This window comes from Boleophthalmus pectinirostris, unplaced genomic scaffold (assembly GCF_026225935.1).
Source record: "Boleophthalmus pectinirostris isolate CB_2022bp ecotype Guang Dong unplaced genomic scaffold, ASM2622593v1 HiC_scaffold_16, whole genome shotgun sequence".
Lineage (NCBI taxonomy): Eukaryota > Metazoa > Chordata > Actinopteri > Gobiiformes > Gobiidae > Boleophthalmus > Boleophthalmus pectinirostris.
The window spans coordinates 26,238,577-26,253,011 of NW_026571095.1; the positions used below are offsets into that span (position 1 = coordinate 26,238,577).

Consider the following 14,435-nt stretch of genomic DNA (forward strand, 5'->3'; position numbering starts at 1 on the left):
ACAAAAAAAAAAAAAAAAAGTTTTGAATGTGTGAATGTTTTTTAATAATTATTGAATATAGATTTTTTATTTACTTATTAATAAAGGCTAAAATAAATGTTGTAACCCAACGTTTATGGCCTGGATTCTCTTTTTTATTCACAAAGCAGTGGGCTGAGAAAGGGGTAGATGATAACAGAAAGTTTCAGAGAACTCAAGCCACGAATGCAAGACAATACCATATTTCTCAAACATGCAAGAATCAATTGAACTAAAACTTTGAGTAGGCGTATGGTTCATGGTACTTTTTTCCATTAAAAATTGCATGCAAGTTGATCTTACATAACACCTCCTCGTTAAACTCGTATTTGTGACTTAATATGAAACCAAAGAGCCCATGTTTCTTCTGCTTTCCGTTTGGCCTGCACTGTTCTGAGTCTCCCACTGACTTGGCACACGTTCTGTTCCCGGTCCGTGCCATTGATTTGAATATCAAACGCCCATAACAGCCACCTCTTTGTGCCCGTGCCTGCTGCGACGCGAAGGTGGGCGAGGAGGGCACAGCGACGAAGAAATGTACACACAAAATATACAGAGAAAATTTACAGGCAAAATGTACAGGCAGTGATGGAGCCATGCCAGTCTCTGTGGGTCTATCGCCAACCACAACATGGGCCAACGCAAAACTTGGCAAAATGCTTTTATTTAGAGCTGTATTTTAATATATTTATTCAGATTGTGTTCTTAAATTGTGTACTTTTGTGGTGGAGGGACTGTCACCTGCTTGTTTCTATAGAGATTCATGCGATGCAATGTTAGTTTATTATTCTATCAACACAGACATTTATATCGATAGTCTGCACTGCAAAAAAATACATTTAGCCAAGTTAATTTGAGTAGATTTGAGTAGAATTTGAGTTGATTTGTGTAAATTTCACTTGACAAGTAAAATTATCTGCCAGTGGAACAAGTCTCTTTGTACTTAAAATGTGAAAATAAAATCTTGCTACACTTAAAATAAGAAAAACAACAACTTTTTGCACTAAAAATAAGAAGCAAGATCTAATGTTGCTTGAATTAAGAAAAACACACTTATTCCGTTGGTAGATCATTTTACTTGTCAAGTTGAATCTACTCAAATAAAGTCAGATGTTCTTAAAGTCATTTTAATTTAACTCGATAGTTTTTTTTCCAGTGTGGTGTAATAATAGATTTGCTTCAGGTGTTTTGTGGAGTGAGTAAGACTGTTTTTAGCGGCAGGATAACTATGGCCATTGACATGCACTAGCCTAGCACCAGTGACCTCTGCAAATACAAGGACTGGATGGAATATTTGAAAAAAAGTGTCTCCACACGTCTTTAACACTCTGGATCACTAGGAAATGAGGTCCTATGTCCAAAATTCTGTACTGTCCCTTTAAAGGTTTCTGGCGGAGGGTCTGTCACCTGCTTGTTTCTATTGAGATGTCATTGCGCTGCCTGGAATGTTTCGCATTATGATATTAAACAGCTCTATCTTACAAGCATTCAATTACAAGGGATTTTATTGCTCAAAAATTCCTAAAAACAGGCTCTGTGACTGTGAGCGGGGTCGCCTCTCCATGGATCTGACCCGTAACTTGGTCTGGTTTGGTCTCCATGAAGATAAAAAAGTTTAATACCATACTGTGAAACATCCCAGACAAAGCAACAACATCCCTCCAGCAGAAAATTTGCACAGTGCACCTTTAAATAGGGGGGATTATGAAAAAAAAGTGCGCTCTGAAGGATGGGTGACTTAGCACGGGGAGCAATCTCATGTGTCAGAGCATTTTCAAAACAATAAAAGGTAACATAGTGATCCCCTCTACTCATCTTTAAACGAATTTGCAGCTGTCTGGTCTAAAACAATTAAAATCTTTGTGTTGCCTTCAGTGGCCTCTGCGATTTCAAGTAGTTGGTGACTTCACAAAACACTGCCCTGATTTCTGCCAGGTCCCGGTGTTCCTTAGACCCCTCGACTCCGCTCCTCCTCCTCCCTGCTCACTTTAGCAGCTTTATTTGAAATGTGGTTGTGGGCGGAGTTTGGACGTTTATTCAACCACTTTAAATACTACTTCCTTTTTTCGTGGTTTGAAAATACCTCAGCTTCAAAGTGTTTTTTTTATTTTTTTATTTATAGCTAGTCCCTGATCCACACACCCCATTATTTCTACTTTGCAATATTGTGACAAACTTAATTACATATTACAAGGCCTATGGTTTCTACACTTACATTTGCAAAACAACCCGCACACTAAACGCACATACTTTAATGGAAATCTTACCATTTTAAACCCAACGCATGCCTTATTTACTTTTAAAAGGTCAAGTCTCTGCAGAATTTTAAGTGCTTTGTTCTTAAAGCATTTCCAAACGCTTTTTCAATTTCCCTCCTCGCAAATGGCTTTTAACAATGTCCTTGGCGTCTGTCTTCACCATTTCTACTTTCAAAACACTTCAAAACGCTTCCAAAACACATCAGGCCACTTGAAAATCCATTTTTTTTATTCTTCTTGTAATTCATAATAAAAGTGTGACTCACAATATCTGTGTTTATTTAGTTGCTTTTTCTGAATCACTGGCTCCGTAGAGGGCTAACCGATTAATCACATTTTAATATCGAGATTGTCATTTAGGATTTATTTTATGGTTTTAAAGTTACATGGTGTTGCTTTAAATGGCAGTGATTTGAAGTCTGTACTGTTTTATGTTCAAGATCTCAGCCATTTTTAGACAAATCAAATAGAAAACTCGTAAAGATTAAACCGATGTATCCCAAACTTTTTTTTTCTGGGGACCCATATTTTAAAAGTCACAAACCTTCGCAACCCAAGTCAATAGTTATTATTCGTAAATCACAAAATAAAGGTGGATTTGACCATTATTGAACATTTATGAGGATATTTTATTACTGACTGAGTGATCGTGTCTCTGAACAATTAGTATTACTGAAGTTACTCAATGAAAAACAGTAACTGAAGCAGCAATAAAAGGATCCATAAGTCGCCTATTTGGACATTAAATGTAGCCCATTTATTTTTCTTTTCAACACTCAATTGAACCAGCAATACTGGAACAAAATAGTCAATAAAGTAATTCCAAAAAGATTAGAAATTATACAAAACGTGTCTTAATATTTCAACGTTTCTAATGAGATAGATGGGCCTGTCTGCGTTTTTGTAGCGTGATCCAGGAGGAGAGTGCAACACGTATATCGGGCGCAGCATTCAGTTTGTTTTTGTGCTTTGTCTTCATTTTTGTGAGAACAGAAAACCTCATGTGTCAGAACTGTATATTGCAGACCTACATGCAGATCATTACAAGGTGACCCCCAAAAAAAATTCTTGCCTGAGTGTCTTTGGGAAACAGTGGATTAAAGTGTCCATATAAGACTATTTTCTGATCTATGTTCTAATGTTATTTCCTCATCACAAACAGACCTGGAGTTGGGTTTTGTTTCATTCACACATGTTCAACCAATCCAGATTTCTTCTCTCAAAAGAAAACATTCTGTTCCACCATATCAATCATGAGGTAAAACTTCAAACTTTTTTTTTTTAAAATTCCTTACACCTGCAATAGAATCATTTGGATCATTTCAGCCCTGGAACTGCCAATCTCTCCTGAATATAGGGCAAAATGTAGCTGTTAACTTCACTCCCACTTCATGACATCACAAGGTGGAAAGGAGAATTTTGAGCTTTGCAGATGCAGACAGGCAAATAATAAAGGACTATTCAAACATGTGTGAATGAAACAAAACAGAACTCCTGGTATGTTTTTGACGAGGTAACATTATAACATGGCTTAAAGCTGACAAGAATCCATTTCGTGTAATGTCGGGCCTTTTAATATGAGGAAAAACAATTGTAATCTTTTCCTAATTTATTTTTTTGCTCCGTACCTGCTTAGCTTTGTTGGCAGTCATCCTTTTACCACCCACCCTCTCGCACAAAGCCCTGCATGTATCGTTAGCAGGTGGCCTAGAGAACCGGATATTAATTAGTGTGTGCGCTCCTGGTTTGGCCGCTGGTTTGCACGCGCTCCGTAAATGTCAGGGCGCAGATAAATGGTCAAACAAAAGCGCGCCCGTCCCCTTCCTGCGCAGGGTCTCACCACGAGCGTGTAAGCAGATGAGATATTGGTTTTTGGCCCCGAATCGATCCTGCATCCAAAGACGCCCCCCCTCTCCCCCCGACGACGCTCACATTTGTATGTCTGTGTTCAGAAAGTTATTAGTGAAACATTTGGAGAGGGGAAGAGGGAGAGAGGAGAGAGAGGAGGGGGGGCTGAGTCAGACAGTTGTCGTCTGTTATCAACAAGCAGCGTAAAATATTAGGCCAGAATAGCACCTGCGAGGACTGGGGGAAATTAATTTGATCGATTTTGTTTATAAGAACTTGTTTTAGCTAGTGCTTAAAGGTGCACTTTGTACCTTTTCCGATAGAGGATCCGCCACCTGCTGTGGTCTGTGGCTATTGTTAAAATGTACACTACCGGTCAAAAATTTAAGAACACCACACTTTTTTTTTTTTTTTTTTTACTGTTTACTGTTGACCAAAATGTATTCTAAACTTTTGATTCATGAAAGTGTCCACCTTTGGCAGATACAAGCAGCTGAATTGTGTCTAACTTGAGCCATTCTTTTTACAATAGAAATCAAATATTCTTCAGAAAGTTCTTCCCAAGTCTGTTGCAGAAGTTCCTATAAATGTGTGGCACTTGTAGGTTGTTTGTCTTTCGCTCTTCTGTCCAGTTCATCCCAAACCAGCTCGATGGGGTTTAAATATGGAGACTGGGCTGGACACTCCATGTTTTCAAGCTTTACCATCTTGTTCCTTTTTTCCTGAGGTAGTTTTGGCAGAGCTTGGACTTGTGTTTTGTTATCTTTTATATATATTTAACCTCTGGCTACTCAGTTTTTACCTTTGTACCATTTCAAGCTATTCATTTGACTTGCACGACTTGAATCGCAATAAATAACTGTAAAAATTACAGTGTTCTTAAACTTTTGACCTGTAGTGTACTTTGAAAAACCTGCATGCTGACTATGCTGACTCACATCTCCGCAGGACGTGCCTTGGTTTAAAAAAGCAATAACACACTTTATCCATGTAGGTAACCAGCATAACTACCGTCCAGAAAAGTTACATATTGCGCCTTAATTAATATGAACCCTACCAGACTGACAGTATCATATGCAATACCTGGGAATATGTTTTATATAACTGCGCATAACTTTCCAACCATAAAAGATAGAGAGGTACTTTTTTTAACATAAAGCTGACAGTTGAGGCTTTCCGAGCATATTTCCATGATAAAACGAGTGTCCAATAGGAACTTTTTTTTTTGCCAAATGAATGCGTTCCATCCATTTTCATTGGTCCAAACTTTGCCAAAGAGTGTCGTGAGTCGAAATGGTTGACTGCTCTGAGCGTTTATGTTCATAACAATTGAAAAAGCCGGTCCAAATGCAGTTATTTCTCAAATAAATGGCAAATTATGCAACTTGGCCTGTGTATGTGCACAGAGGGCGATTGCACTTTTTGTTTGTTTGTTTTGAGGGCAATAAGTATATTTTTAGTTTACTTGCAGACTTGATATTTTGCACTTTTGTACCAAAGTTTTTTATGTCCAAAAAGTTGTTCGTACATGTTTGCTGTATTTCTTGTATGAAACAGTATGAATTTCATTTTCTGTTTTTTTTTTTTTTTTTTTTTTTTTTTATGGTATTACTGGTCTTGTAGCTTTTATTACAGCCATATGACACAACTACAGCGTGCAGATTGTGAAATAGCAGGTTGTACTGAAAAAGACGTATAACACTTCATTATAGGGTAAAACAAATCCAGGCGAGGACAAATGTATTGCTCTTAGGTCTGGAAGGGTTAAATATCTTTGTAAATCTTATATTAAATGAACCGCGCGCCTTGAACAGCAAGATAGATTCTCGACTTGTTCCGCTGTTGTGACACTTCGATTAAACCAGATTCAAATATTTGTCACAACATTTCGCCTCTTCCTGAGTCATCGTTTCACAGTTTTAAATGTACAGAAGTCAAATCCGAGTGCTACACATGAGTCAAGTGAAAATGAAATGTTTCTGTTCACATTTTCCTTATTGCGTCTGGGCTCAAACTGCATTTGTAGAACAGTACTGGTTTGTTTCTAGTTCTATACGCATGGAGCAAATGAAGTTCAGCCAAGTTTGTAGTGAGAGACGTTTGAGTCTTTATGTCATATCAGTAAATTCATAAAGCCCTGTATAAAAACATGACATTTATTCTCTCCACGTTCCCTGTAGCCCTATTCCCCCACTAATCCAGCCCCTCCGCCGCCCTCTCCACGGACAACAATACACCTCCTCTTTCTCTATCAGCTCCTTTGCACTAGATTTATGAGCGGATTGAAAAGCACTTTGGCCCAAAACGAGTGAGCGAAAAGTGAAAAAACCTCTCCCCCCTCCTCTCTCTCTCTCTCTCCGTGGCCTTTAAGGTGGCGGGGAATAAAGGCGTATTTGTATGAATCGATCAGACGTCGCTCTGGTTCACGCCGGGGCCCTAACGGTTGCTAGCTGTCATTTGGCGAGCAGCTTGAGAAAAGGATTAGGCCGTATAGCGTAGCCGCAAAGTTGTGTAGCGGACAAGAGGAGAAATAAATCAATTGTGCCCTGATGGAGGCACACTTTGGGAGCATAACGCCTAACTATGATGGAGTTTGCACACTTTGTACTTGTCATGGTGGAATTGGGCTGGCGCGTGGCTAATGATTTGAATATATGTGGAGCTAGCGGTACCCATCCCTCACTCTGTCTCACTTAAGCGCCTCTCATTGTTGGCCATATTGCATTATGAACACTGCAGCGGAAAAAGGATTTAATTTATAATGCATTCATTTGCAAAGTTAATAGGAAACAACCAGGCCCGCGCAGCTTTTGTAAAGATGGATTTAGTCTAACTGTGTGACTTGGGGTTATCTCAGTGTATTGTTTTGGTTTGGATCTGTTTTATGATCTAGTCTACTTTTGATTTTTTTTTTCTCAATTTTAGATTTGAATTTATCTCTTCCTGTTAAAACAAATAAGAGTTAAAGGTCATATTACACACAAAAAATGACTTTTGTGAGCTTTAAACCATGTAGGAATGTTGATCCCTCATCAAAAACAGACCTGGAGTTGTGTTTTGTTTCATTCACACATGTGAGTAATTCTTTATCTGTCTGTCTTAGGGATGTAACTATAACCGAAATATTGTGATATCGTATCGTCAAAAGTCTCACAATAATATCGTGGGCTGTCACAATATATCAAATAACAAGTTGCTTTGCTTAAATGCATGGTTTTATAGTAGCAGCAGTTTATGAACATTGGAAACTACATATCCCATGATTCATTTCAGCGCAGACAACATGAAGATTTATGTTTTTTACTTGAATTCTTGGGATTACGATGGAAATAATTCACACCAAAATCATATCAAGGTATTTTAAAAGCAAAAAAGTGTCCCGTCTACAATTATATCAGCCTCTTCAAAATATCGCAATAAATGAGATGCATATCGTGATAATATCGTACCAAGAGATTTGGATATTGTTACATCCCTAGTCTGTCTACATGTCCAAAGCTCAAATTGATCTGTTCCACCTTGTGATGTCATGAAGTGGTAGTTTTCAAGTGAACCTTTTGTTCAGTGGAGATTGGAAACTTCAGGACTGAAATTATCCAAATGATTCTAGTGAAGGTGTATGGAGTTTAAAAACACAGTGGAGCACTTCCTGTATTACCACATGACATCACAAAGTGTTTTCAGTTTGCGAGAAGAACACAGCCTAAATATGCAGTATCTGTGTGTCAAAAACGTGTGAACAAAACACAACTCCAGGTTTGTTTTTGATGAGGAAACAATATCACAACATAGATTTAAAAAAGCGTAATATGAAAGCAGACCTATAATGCAAAATCGACTCTTTAGAACATTTAACAGTGTTATATTTGTTTCCCCTCATCATTTACTCACCCAAAGTTGTATCTGGAGTGATTTGTGCATATTTGATTTAGGCTGAATCCCAACACAGAGGCCAAAGAAATTCACAAATTGTGGACGGCGTTTTGGATTTCTGGCAAAAACTTGTCATGTCTGCTTGCGTAAAAGCTGGTGGAGACTACTGATGATGTATGTGATTGTTGAAGGGGTGTCCCAATTCATAAGGGTTTACTTTCAACTCCTACCTCTTTGCTGCTCAGTTTCACGGGGCAAGGGGTAGGGATAGAAATTCGATTAGCCCTTAGACTACTTGTCTAAGTCTAATGTTTGAGCATGCAAACTTTACAAATCTTAACAACTACTCAACAAATCACTTATTTTCAAGACGCCATATTGCTGATTAACCCCCATTTTTACCACCACCGATATACGCCCACTGCTTTCTATGTACTTCATACACTATTTATATTTTCTTAGTCTGTGGCTTGCTAGTGTGAGGTGTGGTTATCCATCAGAGGTGCCCACAACTTCACAGCTCTTTGTTATGATGACATTTATGGGAACGTCCTCTCCCGCCAGCTTCCTGAAACAAACTTTACCCATACGTCCATGTTATTACAATGAGTGTGGACATTCTTCTCATCTTGTCTTTTGTGATAACCGTCGTTTCTCATTTGTTTTGTAGGCGATTGTAACTTCGAGAGGCCCCTGGCGTCGTGCGGGTACAGCCAGGGCAGAGATGACGACCTGGACTGGGAGCAGATCAGCACCAGAGAGAAGAGCTCCAGCACAGATCCGTGGATGCCCTCAGGTACACACACGCCTATCACGTATTTATTTACATAAGAATCACTACAGACATAATCTAATTTGTATATTCATTGTTTTAGAACTGGTTAGCTATTCTACAGCTCTGCAAGAAGATCCAGGTTAAAACAGTGTGGGGTTTGATGTGTTTAGTTTGCATGTTCTTCGCATGTCAATCTGGTTTCTTACAGTTAAAGGTCCTATATTACGCAAAATTGACTCTAGTGAGATTTAAGTCAAGTTATAATGTTGTTACCTCATCAGAAACCGACCTGGAGTTGTGTTTTGTTTCAATCACATATGTTTGAGAAACCCTGCATAATTAAGCTGTCTACATCTCCAGTGGTAAAAATGCTCTGTTCCACCTTGTGATGTCATGAAGTAGTTTTATTTTGTTCATTTGAGACTGACACAGAAATCACCAATACCTTCAGGTGCACCAAGAAGCAAAGAAGTTTCAACAAGGCTAAAACAATAGTTCTAGCTTCAGAGTTCGGCTCTACCATGGCTGCAAACTATTCAAATGATTCTCCTGAAGCCGTATGGAGTTTCAAAACACAGTGGAGCGCTTATAGATGTAACCATTTTCCTGTATTACCGTCGCAAGGAGGAACAGAGTGTTTTCTGTTTGAGAGAGGTGAACACAGCCTAAATATGCCGAATTTTGTGTGAATGAAGCAAAAAGAACTCCAGGTATGTTTTTAATGAGGCTACAACATTATACCAAAGATCAAAAATTGCGTAATATAGGTCCTTTAAATCCAGTTTTGTGTTTACAATTTAGTTGCTTGTCAGTTTAGTTTCTAACAGAAGTAAATTTCTCCCTTGTGAGGCCAATTAAGTTCAGTCCTAATGATGCAGTATGTAACGTTTCAAGGTGTAAGTCCACAACTCTTTGCATATGATTGCCTTGTTTCAAATATTCCTCAGTATGAAGACCTGGGGTGCACTAGGACTTTAGAACCATGCCCAAGCACGGATCGTCCACTGTTAGTGCAATCAAACCACTCATGAGTTTATTATACAAGCCCTGTGTGTCTGCTGATGTTATTCATATGAGAAAACAGTGAATAAAGGTCACTCCAAAACATACGACAAAAACGTGCTTACCTTCAATAAGGACTGTGGACGGTGACAGAAGTTTTGCCGCCTCTCGTCTCAGGCTTTCCTCACTCCTCCGTGCTGTTTTTATATCCATGAACTCACAGAGGAATGTGTATCGCAGCAGGACTCATACCTGTCTCAATATTTAATAGATATTTCATCCTGCTGGACTTATATTCTCCACTAAAAGCGATAGCTCTGCTGGGGATCTTGTAAACAGTGCTGTGTGATGAAGTCATCGGGTCGTGGCTCAGTTCAGTTATGCAGTGAGTGCCGGATGTAGAGCGCGACGTTATCATGCTTGAGCATAGCACGGTTCAAAAGTCCCAGTGTGAGTGCGCCCCAGGTTACAGGTATCTTTGTGGACACTTGGTTTCACTCAAAATTAGAATGCTTGTATTTTTCAACGATAAAATACCTAAAGATGTTTAAATCCATATGGACGCATCTTGGTAGAGACCATAGACTGTATATATAAACGGACATACCTAACACACTATCTGGCATATTCCAAATAGGACTTGAGCATGCGAGCTCTTTCGACTCCTTCAGACCCTGGCTCCTTTTGACTTTGTGCTCCTTCTCTCTGTAACTGCTGCGACTGTGAGGATTGTCATTTTGATCTTAAAATGTTCATATTAACCCGCCCTACATGATCCTGGTGTTTTTTTATTTCGCTATTTTGTTTGTTAAAAAATCCTCTTCACAATATAGAGCCTGTAACCACTAGAGTCACACGGTTCATTTGACTAGAGCTAAATGTTATGGGTGCCGTCACACTCGCATAGTCCACTTTTTATACAGTCTATGGTGGTGACAATGAGACAAGTTACATAGTGCATCTTCAGTCTAACCATACTGAATTATTCTGCAACAATACTTATCAAAATTGTAGTTGTACTCTCTTTCAAACATGAGACACTGGTCTAAGTTCTGAGAGAAGTCTTCTGTGCTCTCTGCTCAGTGAAACCTGTGAAGTGAAGGGATCTCATAGTTACCCATTACAGATCTGTTTATCAGCTCAGTCTACATTTAGCCCCAGTCATGGGAATTGACTTAGAATGAGTAGTTTGTACTTTTTTCTCACTCTTAGATGGTCAACCCTGAGGACATTAACACACACAAAGATCTAATCTTTAAAGGCGTATGGAGGAGGGTCGGTCATCTGATTTTTTTCACTGGAGATATTCTAGTGAAGGTGCATGGAGTGCATGGAGTTCAGTGGTGGATCCTGGGTCTGGTCAAGTGGTAACGGAGGGAAACAGGGGCAGATTTTTACATTCAAATAGCTCTTATTCAGAAACTAGAGGGACTATTGAAATAAGTAAGGTATCAAGAATGTAGGAAAGAGTTAACACTCCAACAGGGTAAAGTTAAACCCTGTGATATTCTTTCAAGTTGTTGACAAAAAAATTTAAAAAACTCATGTCGGTAACGGAGAGAATGAAATATGCAGCACTTTTTGGGCAATAAATACAAACAGCAATAACTACCAGTTCTCACTTACATATCCTTAACAAACTGGTTTGAATATTTGCTTAATCTAGTTTTCTACCATATGGTACAAGATTAGGCTGAAAAACCTCTTACTTTTTTTTTTATTAAGAAAGGTCATTGTAACGGAGGGAAAAGTAATAGAGAGAAAATTGTGCAAGCAAGTAGAAGGACTTTGCATAATTTGTCAGTTTTTTTTTCCGAATACTTTAATATTACTTCAAGGAAACTATTTCTATAAATATGACAGTCCTTCCAAGCAAATTTTTATCATTTTAAATAATTTTTATTTAGAAAAATCATGTACCTTCATCAACACATAACACAAGATATGATGAAATACATCCATTTATTTACATGATTTGCAGGTCTTTGAAATTTGGGAAATAATTTTTGTTCCATGTGTTTCATACATGGTCTGTTTAAAACGTATGTAACTTTAGAACCAAAAATGGTACAGAAAAAAGGTAAACAGTTTCATAAACTAGAGTACATATGTATCTGTTGAATACATTTTTATATCAGATGCATTAACTTGAATTTTTGGCCTTGATGTATTCTTCTGCTTGACCGGGCCCTCCTGTATTACTAAATTGTCTGAGAGAAGAACTCAACTTAAAAATGCTGGATTTTTGTGTTAAACATGCTTGAATGAAACAAAACAAAAGTCCAGGTATGTTTGTGATGACGAAACATTACAATATAGATCAGAACGTTGCGAAATTTGGGCTCTTAAATACCACAAGAAAGATACTGCACGTAGTAGTACCACAGTCTTACCACTACTAGTTTACCCCGGGCTACCTCCCAACGCACATATGGCATCAACAATGAAGTACCACATTTATTTTTCAAGCGACTATGCACCTTTTCCAAAGACAAGTTTTAAATCTTTCCAACAACTTCTATTAAACAGCTTCGACTCTGCCATTTCATATTCCTACACAGACTTTTATGATTACAGATGATGCTGTCACCATTGGCAACGCTCCCTCCTTTTCCATAGCGCGTCAATACAACCCATTCTACATCTGTTACAAGACACCGGCGTCGACAAAGCTTTAATATCTGAAAAAAAAAACAGAAACAAACAAAAAAACACACACACACGCACCTTTTTTAATTGAAGAAGTCTATTGAGCCCTATTGAAATTCATCACCTCACCCCGTACGCATTCCGCCTGTCACTCGCAATCCGTCTTTTTAATGCGCCATTGATCACTCTCCATTTGATTTTAAAACGCCGCGATATCACCAAAACCTTTAGGAATTACTCTTTTACTTTTTTTTTTTTTTTTTTTCCCCCCCCTCGCCATCACAGAGAAGGTGGCGGGCGCAAATTAATGGATATTGTTTTCCTCTCCTATCCGGACGCCTAATCTAGCAAAGAGAAGGCGGCTTCGCGGGGCCCCCCTCTGGTGACGGGGGAGAATTAATTAGCCACAGCCCCTCGCTAATTTTAAACAGCCTTGAATGTGTTTACGCGCGCTCGGTGGGTGGTGCGCACGGCCACCCCACAGAAATGAGTTTGATACTGAGTGTACCGAGATGGTTGGGGGGGAGGGGGCAGGTTTGGGAGAGGTGGAAGGGGTGTTGACTCTATCCGTTTTCGGTTGATTAATGTCGGAACACGCGGAGGATGGCCCAAAGGTTGCCAGGGGATACCGAGAAGCGCCGACCTACAAACGAACAGTCGACGGCGTCTGAATGTAACAGGTCTGATTAAAATACCGGCGCTGGGTAAGTGGGTGTCTACGGAGGAGGAGGAAGAGGTAGTCGATGCTCATTACGAAGGATAGATGTAAAAGTGGTCAAGAAATGGAGTAATTAGTCAAAGCCAAGCAGAAAAATAAGCTGGTGTAATTTGATTTCAAAGTCTTACGGATAACAATTAACTATTTGTAGTAACTGTAACATCTTAGAATTCAATTTCCCAAACCTCAAGTTGTACATGTTGAGCCTTTTATGGAGCATAAGTCTGCCATGCTTTGCCCTGAATGTTCACATCAAACTTTTCTATCCCCATGGAGATGATTGGTGGCACTTCCAGGCTCGGAGTGAGCGAAATAGCAAAAAAAGAAAAAAAAAAAATCATAATTGTTTTTAAGGAACAGGGAACATTTCGGAATTTTGGACATAGCCCTCATTTCCTAGTGAGCCAGAGTGTTGGAGACGTGTGGAGACACTTTTTAAAATATTCCATCCAGTCCTTGTATTTGCAGAGGTCGCTGGTGCTAGGCTAGTGCATGTCAATGGCCATAGTTAGCCGGACACTAAAAACAGTCTTACCCACTCCACAAAACACCCGAAGCAAATCTATTATTACACCAGACTGTTGATGTGAATGTCTGTGTCGATAGAATAATTTTAGAAGTAAAACCAAACTTGAATTTGAAGGATTTATGTCTGACCAGCAATGAGTTGAGTTCCTGATAGAAAATTTGGCAGTGGCGGACTGATATATGAGAAAATAGTCCCTCAACATGTGACGACTCATGTGATGTAAGGTTAGTTTTATTTCAAACATTATTTTATCAACACAGACATTTACATCGACAGTCTGGTGTAATAATAGATTTGCTTCAGGTGTTTTGTGGAGTGGGTAAGACTGTTTTTAGTCGCAGGATAACTATGGCCATTGACATGCACTAGTCTAGCAGGAGCGACCACTTGTAAATATTCCATCCAGTCCTTGTATTTGCAAAGTGTCTCCACACGTCTCCAACACTCTGGCTCACTGGGAAATGAGGCCAAAATTCTGAACTGTCCCTTTAAGGTTAAGATTTTAGATCACAATTTTATTTTGTCACAGTTCACACACACACACTTAGTTTAGTTATATTGCCTGCCTCAAGCTCAAGTCAATCACACTTCACTGTGATTGTTTAATTCTACATGTCACTCACTCAGAGTAAGACAGACGCTGGCCAATAGGAGGAGATGGGAAGCTGTTTTTGAGCCTATAGCTGCATTAAACTGAACATTCATAAATCATGATCTGACGATATCGACAAAATTGCATATCGTGCTCACACTAAAAATGTTTGT

At 39.0% G+C, this 14,435-nt stretch overlaps 1 protein-coding gene across 1 annotated transcript in view; it reads left to right on the top strand.

The window, feature by feature from the left end:
- The window catches only part of LOC110153462 (protein tyrosine phosphatase receptor type M), a 583,698-nt gene that overhangs the window by 105,136 nt on the left and 464,127 nt on the right, over positions 1-14,435 (top strand). The window contains exon 2 of the mRNA XM_055151363.1: positions 8,668-8,793. Within this exon, the coding sequence (XP_055007338.1) occupies positions 8,668-8,793 (126 nt within the window). The remainder of the gene's footprint in view (positions 1-8,667; positions 8,794-14,435) is intronic.